The 24,079-nt window shown below is 45.0% G+C and overlaps 1 protein-coding gene across 2 annotated transcripts in view; it reads right to left on the reverse strand.

Annotated features, from left to right (window-relative positions):
* Nucleotides 1–3: 3 nt before the first annotated feature.
* Nucleotides 4–24,079, reverse strand: part of UBE2G2 (ubiquitin conjugating enzyme E2 G2) — a 33,197-nt gene continuing 9,121 nt past the window's right edge. For both annotated transcript variants that reach the window (XM_531493.8, XM_003319116.6), the window contains 5 exons: nucleotides 19,041–19,076; nucleotides 18,901–18,946; nucleotides 8,268–8,386; nucleotides 4,511–4,651; nucleotides 4–2,451 (listed from right to left, as the gene is read on the reverse strand). In XM_531493.8, coding sequence (XP_531493.1) covers nucleotides 2,339–2,451; nucleotides 4,511–4,651; nucleotides 8,268–8,386; nucleotides 18,901–18,946; nucleotides 19,041–19,076 — 455 coding nt within the window. In that variant the 3' untranslated portion in view covers nucleotides 4–2,338. The remainder of the gene's footprint in view (nucleotides 2,452–4,510; nucleotides 4,652–8,267; nucleotides 8,387–18,900; nucleotides 18,947–19,040; nucleotides 19,077–24,079) is intronic.

The following is a 24,079-nucleotide window of genomic DNA, read 5'->3' on the forward strand; positions in this document are numbered from 1 at the left end:
AGGGCAGGGAAAACACAGAACTTTATTTCAACAGAGTGATTAGGTTCCACCACACAACAGGGACACCATGGGATTGTTTTTTCATTTAATAAATACAAATGAATAAAAATACTTTATTTTGTCAAGAGACTGCCTCTCCTCCCTCTCCCGATCTCACAGAAGCCTCCAGGCAATTGTGTGCCCCTCCAGGGCCTGCACCCACAGACCCCGTCTACTTGCACAAATGACTCTTCTTTACAGAGAGGGCTCCATCTCATTTGCCTGCAAATACAGCTTAGGTATAATACCGCTCCTTTCCCCCATCTCCTTCCAAATACGAGTTCTTGCCCTACGTTCCATTTTTTTTTTTTTTTTTTTTTGAGACAGAGTCTCACTCTGTTGCCCAGGCTGGAGTGCAGTGGCGCGATCTCAGCTCACTGCAAGCCCCGCCTCCTGGGTCCACGCCATTCTCCTGCCTCAGTCTTCGGAGTAGCTGGGACTACAGGCGCCCGCCACCATGCCCGGCTAATTTTTTGTATTTTTAGTGGAGACAGGGTTTCACTGTTAGCCAGGATGGTCGCGATCTCCTGACCTCATGATCCGCCCGCCTCAGTCTCCCAAAGTGCTGGGATTGCAGGCGTGAGCCACCGCACCCAGCCTCCAAATTTTAAATGAGCCCCCTGTGAGAAGGAAAAGAATCTGCTGTCCACAGAAGCCCAGCGTGGAGCTACTTCAACCAGAAACTGTCACCCATGACACTCTGTGTGGGTTCAGTCACACAGACCACCATCCATTATGGAAGGGAGGAAGAAAAGGATCACATCAAATCTACTGTATGCCTCATAGACCATCCCTTATTTCAAAAATAGAAATTCCTATTTAAATGCCGCCTGTGTGCAACAGGCCTGATATTTGCTTCTGCATGTGGCAGATCTGTTATTGCTTACACTGTGGCCTCCTGGCCTGTGCTGCTCAGCTGGCCCTGTTAGAGAACATGGGAACCACATCAAAATCCTAAGTCACAAAACAAGGGCTCTGTCCCCAGCCTGGGCCCAGGGGCCCACATGCCCACCTCCACAGCCCAGTCAAGTGTGGGGATAAGGCACTCCTCTGTGCTCTGAGCTAAGATATGGTAGAGTCCCTTCTGACTTTTGAGTTGCAAAGAATGATTTTGTGCTAATAAATTCCCAGTGCATCCAAAATGTACAAAAACCCTAGAATTTCCAGTTTTTAGATCGAAAAAAAAAATTTTTTTCTGTAGATCCAGAAGAAACTTTCATTGAAACTTTAAAGACCTCACCTGCACCTGCTCTAGTAATGCACTAGTTACTAATATACAAATGTAAATCTTTGATGAGTATGGTCGGGAAAAAACTGTCTGTCCTTGTGATCAGCAATAAATTTCTTTTTTTCTTTTTGAGACTGAGTCTCGCTCTGTTGCTCAGGCTGGAGTGCAGTGGCGGGACCTCAGCTCACTGCTACCTCTGCCTCCCGGGTTCAAGCGATTCTCCTGCCTCAGCCTCCTGAGTAGCTGAGACTACAGGCGTGCATCACCATGCCCAGCTAATTTTTTGTAATTTTAGCAGACATGGGGTTTCACTGTATTAGCCAGGATGGTCTCAATTTCCTGACCTTGTGATCTACCTGCCTTGGCCTCCCAAAGAGCTGGGATTACAGGCAAGAACCACTGCACCTGGCCAATCAGCAATAAATTTCTTTTCTATTTACCCCATTTCTTATTAATTCACACTTCAAAAAAGCATTTCCTGGAAGTATTTCTAAGTGTGATGGTTTGTAATATATAACAAATGAAAAGATGTAATTAGATTATAAGAAAAGCATCTGCCTGTAAAATATGAAGGAAGAAAGGAAGTAATGGACTCCTCATGGGGCCCACAGGGAACCAGGAGGGACCCAGAAAGGGTGCTGGGCCCTTCCCCTGTGCTGCAGCTACAGGGCCCCATTTCTTCAGAAGGAGCGTTCTGGGTATTCCATCGTCCCCTGGAAGTCTGGCAGGTACAACCCCCTCAACACTCCAGGGAGGGAGGGAATCCACAGGAAGCCATGAACTGCTGGTTTCAGCGGGGAGAGGTAGTGCTGACAGCTCTGATAATCTACCTGAAGCCCTTTGTGAGGAATACTGTAAAACTGCAGTAAGCTGTCAATATTCGACATTAAGTCATCATTTCAGAAGAGAAGCCTGTTTGAAGTAGGAAAGGTTTGAAAAAAAAAAAAGATGCCGTGGTTCTTGCAAGTCTGCCTTGTTTGGTACCAGCACAGAGCATCACTGTCACTAAGTGTGCCGGGGGAGAATGCTGAGCTGCTTGGCGGTGTGTATGCGCCTGTGCGAGGCCAGGTCTCACAGTCCCAGAGACTTCTGGACGATCTGCTTGGCAATCTTATAGAACTGCTCCCGGTCATCGCGCCACATTTTGGACGCATCCACGTTAGCTCCACTTTCGTCATTGGGCTCTGAAAGAAAAGGGAACACCCTCCATGTAAAAGGGAGTCTTGTACGTAAGCAGCCTGGCAAGGTCTCCCATTTATTTAAAACACTGGAGGGGGCTTTCAAGAGCTGTGTCCCAGAAACAAACAAGAACCCGAGAACTGCATGGGGTCGGCCCCACCTCTAGAGTGCTGGCCACGCAGGTCTCAACGAAAGCCACTCTCATGACTCCTGCGTTCTGAGTGTCTGAAGACACCAGGACAAGTTGTCATCTGTCTTGCTGTGAACATGCGACAACCACCTAAGCACAGGCCCACACGGCCTCCCACAGCAGCCTCCTGGGCCACTGCACTTCTGGCACCCGGACAAGCTACACGGGGACCACCTGCTGCTTATTTCACCTTTCTCAAGACACTCTGCAGTGTGGCTTCTCTCTCACAGAGCGCCCTCTCAGCAAAACTGCCCCTCACAGCTCCTACCAAGACAATCCCAAGCAAATGTGCAGCCTAAGGTAGACACCTGACCCCAGGATACTTGACCCACCCCCTGGCCAGCGGCACTGGCAGTCACTGCAGAACTGCAGTTAGGAGGCACGGAGGGAGTAGCCAGGGCCTGCCGGAAGGCAGAAAGGAGAGAGACCACCAGAACTGGATGACATGTGCTGAAGCAGCAGCTGTGCAGTGCGGCGGCGGCGCTGCTCAGAATGCACATGGGGACCGGTTCAGAGCAGAGTTGATGAGGATAAAACCCACAGCTGACATCTGAGGACAGCCTGAGCCACTGCCTCCCTCCCAATCTCCAATCCCCTGGCCTGGCTCCCTCCACTCAGCACATGAAGAGGGTTCACGCCTCAGCCCTCTCAGGATACACACTCGCGTCACAGGCCCTGACCTCACATCCCTCTAGACCCCACTCCATGGCACCCAAAGGCTCTGCAGAGAACAGCTGAGTGGCCTCACTCTGGCATCGACCCCTGGCCCTCTGCTGGGTCTGCTCTTTCCTTTTGGACTTGCCGCCTTCCTTTCCCACACCCTTCCTCCTGCCTGCCCTGGAAGACGCCTCCCTGCTATGCTGTCACCCTCTGTCTTACTCCATCACCTACTGCCTCATCCAGAAATGACCCCACATCTTCACTCCCATGTCTGACCCCTTTTTGTGGATGGAGGCCCCTTGTCCCACACACCTCAAACTATTCCCCAAATCCTGCTGTCTCCTGAACCCAGAGCAGCACCTCTGGTAGACAAAGAACCAGGAGTCCCAGAGCCTGTACCTTCAAGGTCTCCCAAACCCACCCCTTCCTCTTAGCCCTGGGACCACTCAGCCCTTCTCTTTTCTCTCCAGGCTGCTGCAACACCACGAAGTCTCTGTTTGTCTTCCATCACACTACTGGTTACTGCTGCAAGGATGGCCCTTCGAAGGCACAGTTCACAGGACATCACACCCCCAACTCCAATCCCCAGGGTCTGCTGGGGCTCCTCTCCCTGCAGCCTTGGCTCCGGCCAAAATGAGCTGGCAGTGCCCCCATCAAGTCAGCCACCTCCTGCCTCTGGGCCTCAGCCCAGGCTGCTTCCTTTGCCCCAAAACGCCATTCCCTCCCTCCTACCTCATCAACACCTACATGTCCTAAACACACCCCAGACAGCCCCACCAGGAAGTGGCCCGAGAGTCCCTGCATGTGTCTGATCTCAGGGTGCATCCCACTGGCCTCTAACTGCTGGTAGGCTTGGACAGTTCCCTAGAACGTAGGAACACAGAGTTGGGGTCTTTGTCACACGAAGCTTTACACCCCCAGTCCAGTGTGTGGCATGTAGTGGGTCCTCAATAAACACCTACTGAGGGAAAAAGACGATCAAGGACCAGAGACCAGTTAATTATGGCCGACAATACAATATACAACCCCAGGCTGTGCTAGAAGGTATGCTTACAATTGGAAAAGTGTAGGCAGATAACATTAAATGGCAATAGCACGTATAAACTAACTGCAAATGAGGAAAAGGACATTCTAAAGACAGGATGACGCAAGGCTGGAGAACACCTGCAGCCTGGGTGTCCATGGCAGCTCCTGCCAGGAGGCTCGGGCCTTACCTGCCAGCATGCTCACCACCGACAGCAGGATCTTCTCCACGCTCTGCACAGGACTCCACCGCTCCGCGCTGCTCTCGTAGCCCATGGGGTCGTCGCCTGGCGCGTGGAGGATGGAAATGCAGACTCTCCCATCAGGGTAGACTGCAAGGGTCAGAGGCAGCCAAGTGAGCCCAGGAATGGTGCCCGAGGCATCGCCGCGCTTGGGCAGGCTCCACAGATAATGAGAACAAAGACTGCAGACACAGCAACCAAGCTGTTTGCACAGCTGGGGCATAGCCTGGGGCCCTGAGTGTCACGCTTCATGTCTGCAGGAATCCCGGTGGGGCCTGCTCACTCACTGACAGGCTCCAGGCTGACCCAGCCAGTTCTAATCAGCCGTAGTAGTCTAATCCACTTTCATATGAATTTTTTTCAAGCAATATATACAAAAAGAGTAAATGAAAGGTTATCTGGCAAATATTTTATCAAAATATCTAATGTGATTAGGATTATTTACAATACTTTTCAGAGCTAGTTCCTTAGCTATTTCTAATTCTATCATTAAATCCCTGAACCAGTCCGTGTAAAATATATGTTCACGTGGCTATGATAAAGGCAACTGGAATTATGTAAATATCTACAAAAAGAAAGGCACCAGGATTTCTCTTGGTAGCTTACTCTAATAATAAGTAAATTATCATCAGTACAACCTGGAATGTAGGTCAATGTGTCTAAATCAAATCCCTTTCCACCAAATATCATCATTAAAAAGATACAAAAGGTCTGATAAAGAGAAATAAATTTTCAATTCACAGCATTTAATCAGTCCTCTTTTACATATAATTGGGAGGAATTCTCAGATGGCTCCATATATACTCAGATATGCAGTAATCCATCTAGATAGACTCAACTGTAAAATTATAAAGCCATTAAAGTTATAATAATAGAAATAGCAATTTTAAAATACATTTATTTAACTCACCTGAATTAATAAGCTCTGAATTTCATGAAAATTTACAAATGTTAATGGCGATCACTTACCTTCAAACAGTCTTGTCTTTCATACCTGGTCCTATGTGTTTCCACTCATCCATTGTTTCAGTGGTGAACGTTCAGTGGTGAACGCTCTACTATCCAGGAACTGAACCACAACTTCTCATTCAAGGAGAGTGGAAGAAACTAGATGCATACTTGCCCTGGACATCAGGCTGTCCACCTAAGATCCACATCCACAAAATCAGGAAGTTTCCCACTTCTGTGTTGCCTTCTCCAGGAGTTGGCCCCATAGGGTGACACTGCATCCACAGAAGCATCAAAAGCACCTGTGTCCCTGCCACAGCCCCTCCTTCACCAAGTCCCAGAGCAGTGCCGTGTCCTAAACCTCTCGTGGATCCACACACGTATCTTTATCTTTAGTGCCCACATTTAGTTCCCAAGTTGCCGGTGTCTCCACCCTAGACCACTACAGCCGAGGGCCTGCCTGGCTTCCTCCCACCTGTCCTTTGCACTGTACCCAGAGCGAGCCGTCAGAGATCATTCTGGTCATGCCACTCCCTTGGAGTCTTTCAATGGAGTTCCGCCACTCCCAGGAGAAAACATCAAAACCTTCAGTATTGACCAAAAGGCCTGAGGTAGTTTGGCCCCGGCCTTCCTCTCCCGTCACTTCCTACGCTGGGCCTTTGCACATGTGAAGGGCCCCTCCTCCCCGAATCACTCAGGTAACTCCTGCTTCACTCCCTACAGATGGTCCATCCAACCACCACCTCTGCAAGGTGCTGTCCAGAACTTCCTGATGTGACTTTGCGTTTTGTTTGTGTGATTCTCCTATCAATGTCCATCCCTGTCCTTGGAACATAAGCTCCTGAAGGTCTGCTATTATTTGCTCACCACTGTATACCAGCAACTTTCAGTACATGTGTTGAATTGTTTTTAAAGTATTTTTTGACTAGTTTTTATGATATTGGTAGACCTATAGTTCTCAAAGATAATTTTTAAAAGATCAAAATAATCCAATTACAGTAAGGCAAAAATTTAAAACTATATTATCTGAGCATTAAAAATAATTACCAGAACATTAAAAATAATAATCAGACCACCTGTAGTACATAGTCACATAAGGTAATCAGTTTATTGGTCATATTTGTCACTAATGCCATGTCACAGGTATTGTTCTGAATAATATATTTCTCCTCAATACAATCTTAGTATTTTAATTACCTACAATCCTCTTCATAGTTGCATTTTATAGCTAACCAATTTGAAATTCCTTCAATTACTCTTACCTATCAATTGTATTTTTTAACTTTTTATTATGGAGAATTCCAAAAACACACTTAAGTAGACAGCGTATGATGAACCTCCATGTTATCATCTAACTCAGGCGCATGGCCAATCTCCCTGAAAGAAGGCACGCTTCTGAGCATCCCCTGTGCACACAAGACTGAAGCAGCTTTGAGATAAGAAAAGAAGTACCGAATGGTCTCTCTCAGGCAGCCGCCCACTACCTGTGTGTACCAATATCTGCAGTAAATGAGAAGTCCTAAACGAGGGTTAGGACAGCAAGTCTAATGGCAGACGGCATTTCCACCAGTGAAGTGGCCGGGGGTGGGGGGGTAGTCCTGAAAACCCCTATGGCAAAGATGTAAAAGGAATGTAAAAGGAAAAAATTAAAACTACAGCTGTTCAGGAATTCCAATTCCTACTACTGGACACATTTTCAAATAAGCTACAGTACAATTCACTTAAATGACCTTATTTTTTTCCTCCTTTTAAAATTAATATATATTAATTTTAGGGCAAAAAAAGATTTACAAAAAGGAAAAAAATTTCAATCCGAAAAAAGAATCACTTTTAACATTTTTGTGCTTACTTTTCCAGTTATATATACATTTACATGTGAATTTATTTTTCAAGAGGAAATTATAACAGTGCTACTGCTTTTCCCAGTCAATATAACACAAATACTACTTTGTATCATTGATTCTTCTTTTAGATCATTTAAAAAATCTACATCACATTCTAACATATATGATATAGTTTGGCTGTGTCCCCACCCAAATCTCATCTTGAATTATAGCTCCCATAATTCCCACATGTCATGGGAGCGACCCAGTGGGAAGTACTGAATCATGGAGGCACATCTTTCCCGTGCTGTTCTCGTGATAGTGTATAAGTCTCACGAGATCTGATGGTTCTGTAAAGGGCAGTTCCCCTGCACACACTCTCTTGCCTGCCACCACTAAGATGTGCCTTTGCTTCTCCTTTGCCTTCTGCCATGATTGTGAGGTCTCCCCAGCCATGTGGAACTGTGAGTCCATTAAATCTCTTTCCTTTATAAATTACCCAGACTTGAATATGTCTTTATTAGCAGCGTGACAACAGACTAATACAATATATAACTTAATTTATTCTTGTGTTAAAAACCCAGGTTTAGTCAAAATTTTCACCATTACAAATAACACTATGACAAAGATTAGCATAACCCCTTCTGAGCACACACCCATGTGTAAAACTTCCTCCCCAGTGAAGTAGGGTGGCTGGGTCAAATGGCATCTGGTTTCAGGTGCCTATTGTCTTTTATCTATATTAAACTGACCTTCAAAATTGAAATCATGTGCTTAATACCACCATGCTTACTTGGCTGAATTTCAAAACATAAGAAGTGTTTTCTAAAGATCCTACATCATAGACATATAGAATATACCACATTTCAGGTGGCTGATAATATTATCTCCGTACCTATCCTGGTACCACAAAAACTACTTCCAAAAGCACTTACTGTTGGGATGAAACATCTCACAGGTAAATCTCATCTTTGGGGGACTTAACGGGTAATCAAGTGGGAAACTCAGGATGGCAGGAAAAACACCAAACTCAAAGCAGGTGTCTTCTGGGCCCCTAGAAGATATAAAATACGTAGACTGAACTTCAAACTACATTTTTCAACGTCGACCACAATTGACAAATGGGTTAAGAACATTTTTACCACTTTAAAAATGCACGTGAGGCCGGGTGCGGTGGCTCACGCCTGTAATCCCAGCACTTTGGAAGGCCGAGACAGGCAGATCATCTGAGGTCAGGAGTTCGAGACCAGCCTGGGCAACATGGTGAAACCCTGTCTCTACTAAAAATACAAAAATTGGCTGGGTGTGGTGGTGCATGCCTGTAATCCCAGCTACTTGGGAGGCTGAGGCAGGAGAATCGTCTGAGCCTGGGAGGTGGATGTTGCAGTGAGCCAAGATCTCGCCACCGCACTCAAGCCTGGGCAACAGAGCGTGACTCCGTCTCAAAAAATAAACAAAAATAAAAATAAATAATAAAAACGCACACGAAAAGATTATCTAAGTAACAATGAATTGGTACTTTCTTCTCAGTGGAAAGCAATGTCCCATTCTCCTGTTTCAATCTGGTCTAAATCTTAGGTACAAGTACAAAGACTGAATTCCAGGCAGTTTTCACATTTATAAAGGTTAAGAGTCAAGCAGCAGAACCTCTTGATAAGAAGGGATCAGAGAAAAGAACTAATGTCAATGCTCTAAGATCTGGGAGTTTTTTCTGCAGATGTGGTACAATCACATTTTAGGATAAGGGTATGAATTATGGCACAGGGTATAGCAAGATTCCATTGTATTTCAACAGATGTGGGGCTAAGAGTTGTATTTCAAAGGTGATTTTTAATTTTTAAACATGCCCAAGAAGGCATCTTTGCAACCTTCAAGAAGCAGATGAAGAGCACATGTGATCCCTGCTGCATGCTCGGTGAAAGGCTAGGCACACAGGCACCACCACTCCAGGCTGCACCTGCAGGCCCACGTGCTGTGCCTCATCCCACTGATGCAACATTGGAGCAACTCCCCGTCATGGGCACAGACACAGGCACGTGAGTCTCCCTGGACCTATACTTTCCTCACATGTAAATGGAAGAAATAGATGAAACCATTTCAGAAATCCTGCTTAAGGTTTAAAACCCAACAAGTATAAATTAACACTATCTTGACCAACAGTTCTAGGCATGATGGCCACAGGAGAGGAAGAGTGTCAGCCACCATGCCTGTACCTTCATACCAGGGACAAACTCCTCTTCTCCTACAAATCACATTAATAAAACACACATTCGAGGGGTTCTAAAAGATCTTGCACCATCTTTCTTTGATAAGAAAGCAGGACTGCTGAATGACAGCGACAGACACTGAAACAGTGGAAGTTGCATTGGGTGTGACTCATCAGATCAATAAATAAGTCAGTAAACCCGTTCTACTTCTATGAACTGAAAGAACAAGTCCCTTCATAAACAGCTCTGCTCCTCTAACAATAAAGGCTAAGGCAGAAAAAACAGTCGTGCGGGGGCCAAGGCCTGGATGAGCAGAGGACAGTCCACACCAGACCTACTGCCTTCAGAAAGAATCCAGGATATGGCACAGGAAAAAATAATTTAAAAAAATATACATTTTAAATCTTCAGTTAAAAAATAGATTTCTTAAAAGTAAAAATTTGTTTTAAAAATCTTAAAATTATCTTGGTTCAGTGAAATTAATAACAAGAGATTTGGAAATATTTATCTCTATAATTAAAGGAAAAAGACAAAAATCAAAAAGAAACTGAACGAAGAGCTTTAGCTTTCACCTGGAGGCGGCACTCAGGGCTGTCGGCAGCAACAGCAGATGCCAGCACGGCTCATGGCCCTGGCAGGGCTGATCTGCGGGCAACAGTCAGAAGAGAACAAAGCAGTGATTGCTTCATGGAGACAAGATTTTTCAATCTAAAAGACAAATTTTGATTCTGAAAACTGTCTTTGCTACCTTTTCAGAAGAAGATAGTGAATATGGCCACTTTGTTTTGGGGAGCTGGGGTGGGGGTGGGGGGGTACTGTGTGACAGTCCCCAGAGCCTCAGCATGACCAGCACAGGGAACGCCACCGAGGGAGGCACGAGCATGAGCTCTTGCTACTGGTACAACAGCCGCTCTGGAGAGGACAGTGCCCGGATGAGTACCCCCCCGGCCCACACTGGCACCCAGCGCCCGGCAGCCTGGGGACGCCTCAAGCCTGGGTTACTCTGCTCCCCCTGCAATGGCCTGAACAAACACATTCCTGAAGCCCCGCCTTCTCAACACAGGGTGGGCACACACCATGTATCAGAGTGAGGCGTGGCCACCCCGAGCCTCCTGTCCAGTACAAGAGCTCAGAGCAAAGGATAACCACTACCCATTCATTCTCCACATGCCCTCTGATGAAAGGGCACCAAGGATTGTGGTTTTCATTTTACTGTCAAGCAAGGCTGGAAAATCCAAGGATGAAATGACTTAGTCAAGGTCCTAGATCAATTTAGTATTAGAGTTAAGAGAACACAGTTCAAACTGCGGAATCAGAAGTCAGGCACATAAAGATACTATCTTTAAAAGTAACACTGTTCATATGTCAGGAATGCTTGCCAGCACTCAATATTTCTGGCACCTCTGAGTCCAGAATAAGAAAAAATGTCTGGGTAGTGTTTTTGGAATGAGCCAAATGGTATTTGCTCAACACTTTGATAACAGTTCTTTGTTTCTCATAATAGGGCTTTCTTTAAAACAAAATTTTTTTAATCCACCAGGTCGTTCCTAGCCTCAGAAGCATGACCAAACATTTCCTGAAGTGCGCCCACATCTTAAATGTCAAAGTTATTTGCAAATGCTCCGGTTTACTACTGGTTTGAAACTGGGGTTTCTTTCTCTTTTCTAGAACGCCTGGCACCCAGACAGGAGGGCAGGTGGGCAGTGGTGTGCAGCAGCATGCCTGACCCCATGGAACATGCCTTCCAGGCAACTCCCGAGCCAGGAGTGGGAGACGCCACAGTGCTGTTTTTGGACAAGTTTTATTGCCATACTCCCAGACAACCTCACTTCTCTTTCACCGAAGATGGCCTCACCTGGGAATCTTCAAAAGAAACAACAAGAACAAGGAGGACACAAATATATCCAAAGCAAATGTAAATTTTTCAAAGCCTGCAAATTATGCTGCCTTATTGATTGAAATCATGACCTAAACTCTTTCGGAGCTGAGCTAAGGACAAGCATTAGATTAAGCATCATAACGACCCTGCACTCTACACAGGAGGCATGCTTGCAACAGCTCAGACTGTTTTGCTGTCTTGTGGGTGAATTAGATACAAAAGCAAATATTGAAAACACCCATGGCCTACTCCTGACTAGCAATTCTCCCTCCTCACAAAGGACAACTGCCTTGTCACTGTCCTCAGCAAGAGCTGTGACCATTCCTCAGCAACAGTGTGGGTCACTTATATGCCAGTGAAAAGCGAAGATCAGCCTCTTCTGTCTTTCCACACTCAACTCAAGGGAGAGATTGTTCTTCTTTGCATTGCCTTTCTAACACTTTTTACTTTCCAGATAAGAGAAGCAGCAGGCAGGTCAGAGTGCCTTATGGAGCACCCAGAGCAAGTGGGTGCCCTGAGCTTCGCCGGCAAGTGGTGTTCCAGGAACTGGTGCGCTCGCCACTTCAGCTGCACGCAGGTGTTGGGAAAGCCGACTGCTTTTGCTGCTGTTCTCTTTATCAAGTTTGTCACAGCACATAGACAAGAAGTCTCCAATGCACATGTGATAAAGAATTAAAATCGCAGAGAATGCAAACTTATCCATCAGTATTTAAAACCTGAAGTGGATGACTAAGGGACGATGGCCCTCCAAAAGCTGCAGCTGAGCTGCAGACGGGAAGGGCAAACTGCTTCACGGGCACCCTCCACTCTGGGGGAAGGATAAGCACCTCCCTTACACTACAGAATTGACAGAGGGCACCCAGCAGGAAGGACATGAGGGCGCCTGGCATCAGAGCTTGGGTGCGTCTCCTTGCTTCAGTCCGTGCTCTGCAGCTCAGCGAAAGCTTCTTGCCAATGTTCCCACCCCACGAATGCCCAGGACAGCAGGACCAAGGTGGGCTGCACACACAGCCCCCACACTGGGCACTTTAAAAGCCCTAGGACACCGGCTCTGCTATGCCAGGTTGTGCTTGTTGCTGTACCAAGCAGTGAGGAGTTAAATAGAAACTGATCCCAATACCCTCGTAGCAAGAGGAGGAGGCTGTAAGAAGCCGTGATTTGGGGAAGTGCCTTCCTGCACTTTCCTCCAGCACTTGGTCTCCACCAGGATGACATATTTGACCCTCACCCCCAGAGCAGGGCCCTGGCTCTGGTTTAAACCCAGAGATCCCCTGTGTTTCCTTTCTGTTTTGTGGTGTTCTAAGCACCCCAGGCGATGCTCAGGTAGATAACCAATGCTAAGAACTGCTGGGAAGAAAAGGGGGAACATTTCCATTTTATGAAATCATAGTAGGGGCAAATATAGCTTTTGCTCCATATAATTATTTTCATAGTTAAACCTGTCCAAAAGGCATCTACAGCCATACCCTAATTATTTTTTGCAATATAGATGTTTCTTAAAATTTTTAAATCCAATATATTTGAACTATAAAGTGTACTAAATAAGTTCATCAATTATAAGATCTTTATAGTATATTCTAACATAGACAATCACTTTTACAACATAAACTTTGACCTTATTTAACTAGGAAAATATAAGAATTTTGGAAAATATTCAGATACAGAAGTATATAAAATAAAAAGCAAATACCTCCCTCACTCCCCCTCCCAAAATCACCTCCTTGAGGTAACCAGAGTTAAGTTTGGTTATTGTTCCAGCTTTTCTCTATGTGTGTATAAACTCACATACTCTAATCTACAAAACTGGATTTCTAAAAATTCAAATGTATCATGGCATTGCTGAGAATTTTAAAACACCTAAATAAATGGAGAGACAGTCCATGTTCATGGATTAGAGCACTCAGTACTGATATGATGGCAATATCCCTGAAACTTATCTAAAGATTCAATGTAGTCTCAATCAAAATCCCACCAGGCATGTTGTAGAAATTGACAAGCTGACCCTAAAATGTAATGGAAATGCAATGGCCTAGTAAACAATCTTGAAAAAGAACAAAGTTGGCAGACTTAAATTTCCCAATTTTAAAACTTACCATGAAGCTCCAGTAATCAAGACAGTGTAGTAATGGCCTAAGGATAGGCATAGATCAATGGAATGCAATTCAGAGTCCAAAAATAAATCCTTGCATTTATAGTCAACTGATTTTTGACAAAGGTGCCAAAATTATGCAATGGGGAAAGAACTGTCTTTTCAACAAATGGTGCTGAGACAACTGGATAACCACATACAAAAGAATGAAACAGACTCCCACCTAACTCCATACATGACACTAACTCAATCAAAATAGATCAAAGGCCTAAATGTAAAAGTGAAAAAACACAAAACTTCTACAAGAAAACATAAGAGAAAATCTTTGCAACCCTGGGTTATATACAACACCAAAAGCATGCTCTATATAAGAAAAAAAATGCAAAATCACACTTCATCAAAATTAACAACTTTTTAGTTTCAAAAGACTCTATTAAGAAAACAAAATGGAGAGTTGCAGATTGGAAGAAAATATTTAAAAATCCTATGTCTAATGAAGGACTTGTAACAAAATATATTTAAAAAACTCTTATGTTCCACCAACAAGAAAACAACCGAATATAAAAATGGGGAAAAGTTCTGAAGTTCACCAAAGAAGATACATGAACGGCCAATAAGCCCATTAAGAGATGCTCAACATCATTAGTCGTCAAGGAAATCCAAGTCAAATCTGTAAGGAGACCCCACTTTACACCCACAAGAACAGCTGTTATCAGACAACAGCAGTGTTGGTGTGGAAGTGGAGAAACTGGAATGCTTATACACTGCTGCTGGGAATGCAAAATGGTGAGCTACTCTAGGAAGACAGTCTGATAGTTTCTTAAAACATTAAATGCAAATTTACTCCACACCCCAGCAATTCCACACCTCTATATCTGGTCTAGAGAAATGAACTCCATGTCCACACAGACAGTGTGACATGACAAGTGTTTACAGCAGCATTGCTCAAAAGAGCCAAAAAGTAGGAAGCCCAAATGTCCATCAACTGGGGAATGGAAAAGGAAGGAGCTGCTGATACATGGTATAACATGGATGAATTGCAAATACATTCTGCCAAGTACAAGAAGCCAGGCACAGATGATTAGACAGTGTATGATTCCATACATAGGAAAAGTCAGAAAAGGCAAATCTATAGTCAGAAGAAAGAGCAGGGATTGCCTGTGGGTTGGAATGGGAACTGTCTGCAAATAGACATAAGAATCTTTTTGGAAATGTTCTAAAACTGGACTGTGGTGATGACTACAAAACTCTAGAAATTTACTAAAACCACTAACTTTTATACTTAATGCAGGTAAAACTTACAGTACGTAAATTATCTCAATAAAGCTGTTTAGGCTGGGTGCCTTGGCTCCTGCCTGTAATCCCAGCACTTTGGGAGGCTGAGGCAGAAGGATTGCTTGAGGCCAGGAGTTCAAGACCAGCCTGGGAAACAGAGCAAGACCCCATCTCTACAAAGCATTTTTAAAACTAGCTGGGCGTGGTGGTGTGCACCTGTGGCCCCAGCTACTTGTGGGGCTGAGGTGGGAGGATTGTTTGAGCCTGGGAGTTTGAGGCTGCAGTGAGCTGTGACCAGGCTACTGAACTTCAGCCTGGGTGACAGAGCTAGACCATGTCTCCATAAGAAAGGGAGGGGACGGGAGGGGAGAGAAGAAAGGAGGGAAGAAAGGAGGGGAGAAAGGAAGAGAGAGAGGAGGGAGGAGAGGAGAGGAAGGAAGGACAGACAGACGGTTCCAGACCTATTATTCTAGAATCCGCCTTTTCCATTTATATTGTGTACCTCTTTCCATGCCAGGATGAAAATTCCACCTGAACTGTTTTACAGCTACATGGCATTACTCTATATAGATGCTCCATAAATTATGTGGAACAGTGATGTTTCCTTTTTTATTATTATTACTGCAATGAATGTGGCAATAACTTCTTCATATAGGGATCTTTTTGACACTTTTGTTGAAGAAAATGCTATGGTGAGATTACATACAATACAAATTATAAACACCTATTTTATTATCTCGGGTTTATTTCAGCACGGCATAATACTGCCAAGAGATGCCCTGTGACAGTCTTCAGTCAACAAGAAACCTGGACATAAAGGGAGGCTGCTGTGCCCCGGACACTTGCCCCCAGTGTGAGAAGGGCTCCTGGTAGAAGCCGCGGCAGCCTGGGAGCCCTCAAGCTGGCTGCCATGAGACAGCTGGAGAACCTGGGAGCATCCATCCACCAACTGGGCCCCAAACACACCATTCAGTAAAGGAAGGTCCTTCTTATTTCACCACAGCCTCTAGAACCACTGGTCTGGGGAGGTGACAGCAGTCAGGCATGAACCAGACAAGAAGGTCACCAAGCCAGCTGATTTGGGAATGCTGGGGCAGGACACAGAGGACAGCAAGGGCCAAGGGACTCCACGCCTTGTCCGGCCACTGGGGATGAACGGCTGTCTAGGACTCCTTCTGTCCCACATAAGTGCATCAATGAAAGAAGGCACCCACCCTCTCTGCAGCTACACCCCCGTCACCGTGGCTTAGTGGCAATGGGGTCACAGGCCATGGACCCTAGAGCTGGGCAAGACATGTAACCATCTGTCTAGAAGATGCTGATAAACCTCTCTGTTTTGATCCAAATAAGTCAAAGAGAGGCAAAGTGACTGGGCCAAGAGCAGCAGGCCATGTTAGCACCCACAGCCACGGTGGCCACATCCCCTGGTGTGCCGCCATCCCAGCCATGCTCGATTTGATCGCAGGCTCAGACTCCACCATGAGCTTGGCGGGTCAGCAGAGTTATTCCTGGTGTTTAAAGACGCAGCCTGCGGACTCTCATTATTTAGTCCTCTCATTCACTAATCTGTTCTATTCTCCATCCTAATCCCTCAACCCTGGTCTTCCAAGGTAAAGATTTCAGTGCATCTTTGACATGTCTGTATCCTCAGACAAGGGCCCTAACATATCAAAGGCACTTAGTGTTTGTTGCTTAGATATCTAAAACGACATTTTCTTCACTGGCCCTTAAGGCAGGCACAACAGCAAAAACCAACAGCCGTTCGACTTCCGTGAGGCAAGCCCGGGTTTTAGAAATACTAGGGTAGAGAGGCGGCCCTGGAAGCCATCAAAGAATAAAGAGAAAAAGAAGAAACTTATCACCAAGGAGCAAAGACTTGGCCAGATGTCTGCCAAAATAGCAGGGTGAGACAAATCGATGGGAGGACAGTTAATTCCCTAATAGGCGTTTTAAGTGCACTTGTAAACGGCCTCTTGTTTGTGAAGGGTCTGGAACAGGACCAAAACCCACAAACTCACTAGGATCTTCAAGCAGGGGAATTCCAAACTAATGCAAAAAGCCTTGTTCAAACACAGAAGTGCTCTACCTAAAAACAGTTCTAATTACTTTTTAAGACAGGTTTTCAAAATATTGGTTTAATTTTACACTGTTTATTTAAAATTGGTAATAGTTACCCTAATCGATTTTTAACAATGAACATTTTTTTAAAACCACACTGGACGGCTCAACTGTTCCTTTAACGAGCTTCCAAATAGGCCTACTGAGGAGCCAGCACCCCCCAAATACTGCAGACACGAGAGGCGCCTTCAACCTCTATGCATAGACAGGCCTCCCGCCACTCTGGGCCCCTGCAGCAGGCGTGCTGCCCCGCTGGCATGAGTGCAGGTGCGCCTGCATTAACACATGAAACAAGCAGGTTACACATCAGTTCATGTATATGATCTCCTGCTTCTACAGAAATAAAAACAGCTGCCCCGATACAAGTATACAGCCGCACAGTCCACTAATGAGGACAGCCCAGACTGTGGGACTTGCCATCCATCTCATAACTGCCTTGGGGGCCACATTACACACAAACACAGATTCCAGAAACCTTCAGACACCGAAAAAACGTGTGCCATAGGCCCAAGCAATTAGGATATTACAAATGATCAGGAAATGGCAGGCGTGCTGTACCATCTGAATAGCGTTTGATGATTTTTTAAAAACATTTTGTTTATCCAAAATACTAATTTTCATATCAATTTAACCTCCACAGACAACACTTAGCTGCAATCTGTTTCTCAGACCAACCCATAGAGCATTAAGAATTAATGTGATCCAAGCAACTGGCGAATTCCAAAAGCATCATGAAGCTTAAGATCACTTCAAGCCAGAGCCCACACTTGTTTCACAGCCCTCACTTTTCCGGTCCTTGACCTCTAGAGCACTTCTCAATGCAACAAAATCCAACCCGAGACCTTGCTTTAAATTAAAAGACCTCACTAATGAGAAAACAAAGACTGGGCTTGGCGTGGTGGCTCACACCTGTTATCCCAGCACTCTGGGAGGCCAAGGCAGGCGGAACACCTGAGGTCAGGAGTTCGAGACCAGCCTGGCCAACATGGGGAAACCCTGTCTCTACTAAAAATACAAAAATTAGCCAGGCATGGTGGTGGGTACCTGTAATCCCAGCTACTAGGGAGGCTGAGGCAGGAGAATCGCTTGAACCCAGGGGGCAGGAGTTGCAGTGAGCCAAGGTTGTGCCACCGCACTCCAGCCTGGGCAACAAGGGCGAAACTCCATCTCAAAAAAGAAAAGAAAGAAAGAAAGAAAAAGAAAAGAAAGAAAACAGAGACTGATTACAAATTTCAACTTCCTAAATTTTATTTAACCTCACTTTGCTGAAAATACACTAAGAATGGCCAAAAATTGCACATATAAGGTAGAAAGAAGAAAAAGCAAAGTGAGTCAAGGCCATAGAACACTCTAAAATCAGGGGTCCATGTGTTTCTCTTTCCAAGCAACGTCACCCTAAGTTAAATGCCATGAATCCCAGAACCACACTGCTCACTTACTAAGCCATGTCTTGGGTCAGAAAGAACACAAGGCCAACAAGTCCAGACAAGGCAACAGAAAAAGGAGATGCAGCACACGAAGATACGAACTGGGAGGAAAGGAGAAGAAAAAGAAGCCCTGGCCCAAAGGCAGGGCAGGCAAGGCTGCGCGAACATGCCTGGTGTGGTCAGACACATCTTTGAGGACCCTTTTCTCGTCAAAATTTCAGACCTGAAGGGACTACTTCTGGAAGCCAAAGCCACCTACACCATTTGAAGTTATTTTAACCACGATCATACAACATTCCAAAATTACCACCTTAAAACTCTCAAATATATAATACATATATTACATAATTATAACTAAACCTTTGATTGGCTCTAAGGAAACACTCATTTCTTTTGGATCAATGCTCAGGTTCTCTGCTTTCAGACCAGCAGCCTAGACGAGAGCTGGGCATTACTGGAGAACTTAGTCTTTTTTCCAGCTGATGCTTTTGGACACAGTCACACTGCTGATGTGATTCTTACATCTGACTTCCAGCAAAGCCCTAAAAACTAGTACACCTAAGATTAACTTACATGATCAATGCCTCCCATTCAAAAAAGTTCTCTTCATTCATGGGGCCTGTAGGGTGAGAAAAAATTTCACAACATTTTAACTTTGAAGGAACTTTGGCAATTAAAAGTAAATTATAAGGAAGTTAACTTTGGTACCTTACCTGCTACAATTCCTTCCGGAGGATTCAGTGTTAATTCTATAAAATTAATAAGTAAAACCATTACCAAACAGAATAAATGTTACATTGTCATTTTAACAAAACACCTTTACAAAATATATAAGCCTATAAACCATAGAATATGCATATTAACAAGTGAAAATTCTGTTTGCCCAAAGTGAATACCTAGTACAATAACGGTTCTGATAACAACTACACAAAGTTTTTTTTTTTGTTTTTTTTTTGAGACGGAATCTCACTCTATCACCCAGGCTGAAGTGCAGTGGTGTGATCTCAGCTCACTGCAAGCTCCGCCTCCCAGGTTCATGCCATTCTCCTGCCTCAGCCTCCCAAGTAGCTGGGACTACAGGCGCCCACCACCACGCCCAGCTAATTTTTTGTATTTTTAGTAGAGACGGGGTTTCACCATATTAGCCAGGATGGTCTAGATCTCCTGACTTCGTGATCCGCCAGCCTCAGCCTCCCAAAGTGCTGGGATTACAGGCATGAGCCACCGCGCCGGCCCAAATAGTTCTTTATACCAACAAAACATAGACTTTTCTTTTTCTTTTTCTTTTTACAAATGCAAAAGCAAACATAAGGGGTAAACTGTCTTTCCAAACTGTTCCTGCTGGTTACTTTGTTGCTTAGTTTTGAGACAGGGTCTCACTCTGGTTGCCCAGGCTGGAGTCCAGTGGGCAACCAGAGTGAGACTGGGGAAATTAATACAACAGTAAGCAAACATACAGAAAAAAAAAAAAATCAATGAAACCAAAAGGTGGTTCTTTGAAGAGACAGAAAATTAATCCTTGCCAAATAAATATAAGGTATAAGGACTGAAAAAGAAATGAAACTCATTATTCACAGATGCTATGTCCATATACACAGGAAAGCCCAAAAGAATCTAAAGATAATTAGTAAAAGTGAGTTTGGCACAGTTGCCGAATATCAGGCATATATATATCTTTCTAAAAGATATATAAAAATGCAAACAATCAAGAATAGCCAAGACACTATCTTTAAAAAGAATAAACAGAGGGCCAGGCGCGGTGGCTCACGCCTGTAATCCCAGCGCTTTGGGAGGCCGAGGCGGGTGGATCACCTCAGGTCAGGAGTTCGAGACCAGCCTGGCCAACATGGCGAAATCCCATCTCTACTAAAAACAGAAAAATTAGCCGGGCATGGTGGCATGCACCTGTAGTCCCAGCTACTTGGGAGGCTGAGGCAGGAGAATCACTTGAACCCGGGAGGTGGAGGTTGCAGTGAGCCGAGATCATGCCACTGCACTCCAGCCTGGGTGACAGAGCAAGACTCTGTCTCAAAAAATAAAAAAAAAAGAATAAACAGAAAGCTTCATCTATGAGTTACCAAGCCTTCCTTACAGAGCTATGGAAATTAAGGCAACGTAGCACTGGCTCAAAGTTAAATTGAGCAATGGGGCAGAAGAGAGAGCCCAGAAGCATACCTGTGCCAACACAGACCCTGACTCGAGGGAACACAGAGCTATGGCCCAGAGGCAAAGGGCAGTCTTTTCCATGAATGATGCTCATCTCTAAGACAAAAAAAAAATCAAACTTTCTCCACCTCACACCACATATAAAAATCAAAATAGGTAAGAAGAAAAATGGAGGCAGAGTTGAAAAGAGCCACTGTCAGAGTCAACACGGATGATGCTGTGGTCCAAACGCTTGCGTCCCCCCAAAATTCCTATGTTGAATCCTAATGTATGTGGTATTGGGAGGTGGGACCTTTGGGAGGAGATTAGGTCAGGAGGGCAGAACTCTCATGAATGGAGTTAGTGCCTTTATAAGAAAAAACGAGAGATTTGCCTCTGGCCATGTAAGGGCACAAGGAGAAGACAGTCATCTGCAAACCAGGAAGACAGCCCTCACCGGACTTCCCAGCCTCCAGAATTGGGAGCAATAAATGTTTGTTGTTTAAGCTCCCTGGTCTTTGGTATTTTTTTACAGCAGCCTGAACTGACTAAAACAGATGGCAAATAAGCACATGAGAAAATGCTCAACATTGTGAATCATAAGGGTAATGCAAATTAAAACCACAATAAGATACAGCTCAATAGCTTCAGCATTATCAATATCTTTAGTCACAAAAGAATGGCCAAAATTAAAGACTTAAACTGCTGGCAAGTTTAGCAAGTAGATCTCTCATGCACCACTGATGGGAATGCAAAATGGTTTGGTTACCCTTTGGGAAAGAAGTTTGACCATTTCTACTAAAATTAAATATATATTGACTCTAAGACCCAGCAATTCTACTGGGTCTTATGTTGCCATAGACTTTTGTGTGAATGTTCATAGTAGCTAAATTCGTAATAGCCCCAAACTGGAAACAACCCAAATGTCCATTGATATGGTTTGGCTTTGTGTCCCCACCCAAATTTCATCTTGAATTGTAATCTCCAGGTGTTGAGGGAGGAACCTAGTGGGAGGTGACTGGATCATGGGGGCAATTTCCTCCCTGCTGTTCTCATGACAGTGAGTTCTCATGAGATCTGGTGGTTTTATAAGTGTTCAAAAGTTCCTCCTTCACTCTTCTGTCTTTCTTGCCACCTTGTGAAGAAGGTGCTTGCTTCCCCTTCGGCTTCTGTCATGATAAGTTTCCTGAGGCCTCCCTAGCCATGTGGAACTGTGAGTCAATTAAACCTCTTTCCTTTATAAATTATCCAGTCTCAGGGAAGTTCTTATAGGAGTGTGAAAACAGATGAATACAGTAAATTGGTACCAGGGGTACTGCTATAAAGATAACCTGAAAATGTGGAAGCAACTTCGGAACTGGGTAGCAGGCAGAGGTTGGAACAGTTTGGAGGGCTTAGAAGAAGGAAGATGTGGGAAAGTCTGGAACTTCCTAGAGACTTGCTGAATGCTTTTGACCAAAATGCTGATAGTGACATGGACAATGAAGCCCAGGCTGAGGTGGTCTGAAAAAGAGATGAGGAACTTCTTGGGAACTGGAGCAAAGGTCACTCTTGCTATGTTTCAACAAAGAGAATGGTGAGATTTTGCCCCTGCCCTAGAGATCTGTGGAACTTTGAACTTGAGAAAGATGATCTGAAATTGGAACTTGTGTTTAAAAGGAAAGCAGGGAATAAAAGTTTGAAAACTTCGCAGCATGACGGTGCAATAAAAAAGAAAAATCCATTTTCTGGAGAGAAATTCAAATAAGTAACAAGGAGCCAAATATTAATCGCCAAGACAATGGGGTAAATGTCTCCAGAGCATGTCAGAGATCTTGGCAGCAGCCCCTCCCATCACAAGCAGGGAGGCCTAGGAGGGAAAAATGGTTTTGTGGGCCAGGCCCAGCCCCGCTGCTACTCTGTGCAGCCTTGGTACTTGGTGCCCTGTGTCCCAGCTGTTCCAGCTCCAGCCATGGCTAAAAAGGGCCAAGGTACAGCTCAGGCTGTTGCTTCAGAGAGTACAAACCCCAAGCCTTGGCAGCTTCCACGTGGTGTTGGGCCTGTGGGTGCAAAGAATTCAATAACTGACGTTTGGGAACCTTCACCTACATTTCAGAGGATGTATGGAAACGCCTGGATGTCCAGACAGAAATCTGCTGCAAGGGCAGGGCCCTCATGGAGAACATCTGCTAGGGCATTGCAGAAGGGAAATGTGGGGTTGGAGCTCCCAGAGTCCCCACTGGGACACTGCCTAGTGGAGCTGTGAGAAGAGGACAACCATCCTCCAGACCCCAGAACGGTAGATCCACCAAGAGCTTTGCACTGTGCACCTAGAAAAGCCGAAGACACTCAATGCCCACCATGAAAGTAGCTGAAGGGGGTGGGTGTGGGAGGGCTGTACCCTACAAAGCCACAGGGGCAGAGCTGCCCAAGACCATGAAAGCCACTCCCTGTATCAGTGTGCCCTGGATGTGAGACACGGGGTCACAAAGGAGACCATTTTGAGCTTTAAGATTTAATGACTGCCCAGCCGGATTTCGGACTTGCATGGGGGCCTGTAGCCCTTTGTTTTGGCCAATTTCTTCCATTGGTAATGGGAGTATTTATCCAATGCCTGTATTTCCATTGTATCTTGAAAGTAACTAACTTGCTTTTGATTTTACAGGCTGCTAGGCAGAGGGGACTTACCTTGTCACAGATGAGACTTTGGACTTGGACTTTTGAGTTAATGACGAAATGAGTTAAGACTTTGGGGGCCTTGCTGGGAAGGCATGATTTGTTTTGAAATGGAATGGTTTTGAAAGGAACATGAGATTTGGGAGGGGTAGGGGGAGAAATGACATGGTTTGGCTTTGTGTCCCTACCCGAATCTCACCTTGACTTGTAATCCCCAAAGTGTTGAGCGAGGAACCTGGTAGGAGGTGATTGGATCATGGGGGCAGTTTCCCTCATGCTGTTCTTGTGATAGCGAGTTCTCAGGAGATCTGATGGTTCTATAAGTGTGTGGCAAGTTCTTCCTTGGCTTGCTCTTCTCTCTCCTACCGCCTTGAGAAGAGGTCTGTTTCCCCTTCTGCCATGACTATAAGTTTCCTGAGGCCTCACCAGTTATGCAGAACTGTGAGTCAACTAAACCTCTTTCCTTTATAATTACCGAGTCTCAGGTAGTATCTTTATGGCAGTATAAGAACGGACTAATGTATCGATTAACCGTTTAATGAACCCACAACCTTGAGTAGAACAAGGCCTACCCAAGGAAAAATTATTTCACTCAAAATACCACTAACACCTGCTGAGAAGCCCTGATCGAGGAAACAGAGGTCCTGAAGAGACCTAAGTGCTGTCACGAGGGTGTGCTGACACCCAGCAGTGAGAGGAGGCAGAGTGGCAAGGAGGGGCCAGCAAGGCAGGCCAAAGGCAAGTGCTGGCCCCAAGGGCCAAGTGCATTAAACATTTCAGAGGTGGGTGGGAACTGAATGTGAATGAGGTCAAGTACCAAGCCGACTAAGACCTTGTATTTCACAAGACACACCCTGATGTTCTCCCTTTGTGTCTCTTCATGTGGAGTAGATCAGGAGAAATAACCACAGAACCTAATTTGCTAGGCTTCCTACACCCAGTCATCTAAAAT

This window comes from Pan troglodytes, chromosome 22, assembly GCF_028858775.2.
Source record: "Pan troglodytes isolate AG18354 chromosome 22, NHGRI_mPanTro3-v2.0_pri, whole genome shotgun sequence".
NCBI lineage: Eukaryota > Metazoa > Chordata > Mammalia > Primates > Hominidae > Pan > Pan troglodytes.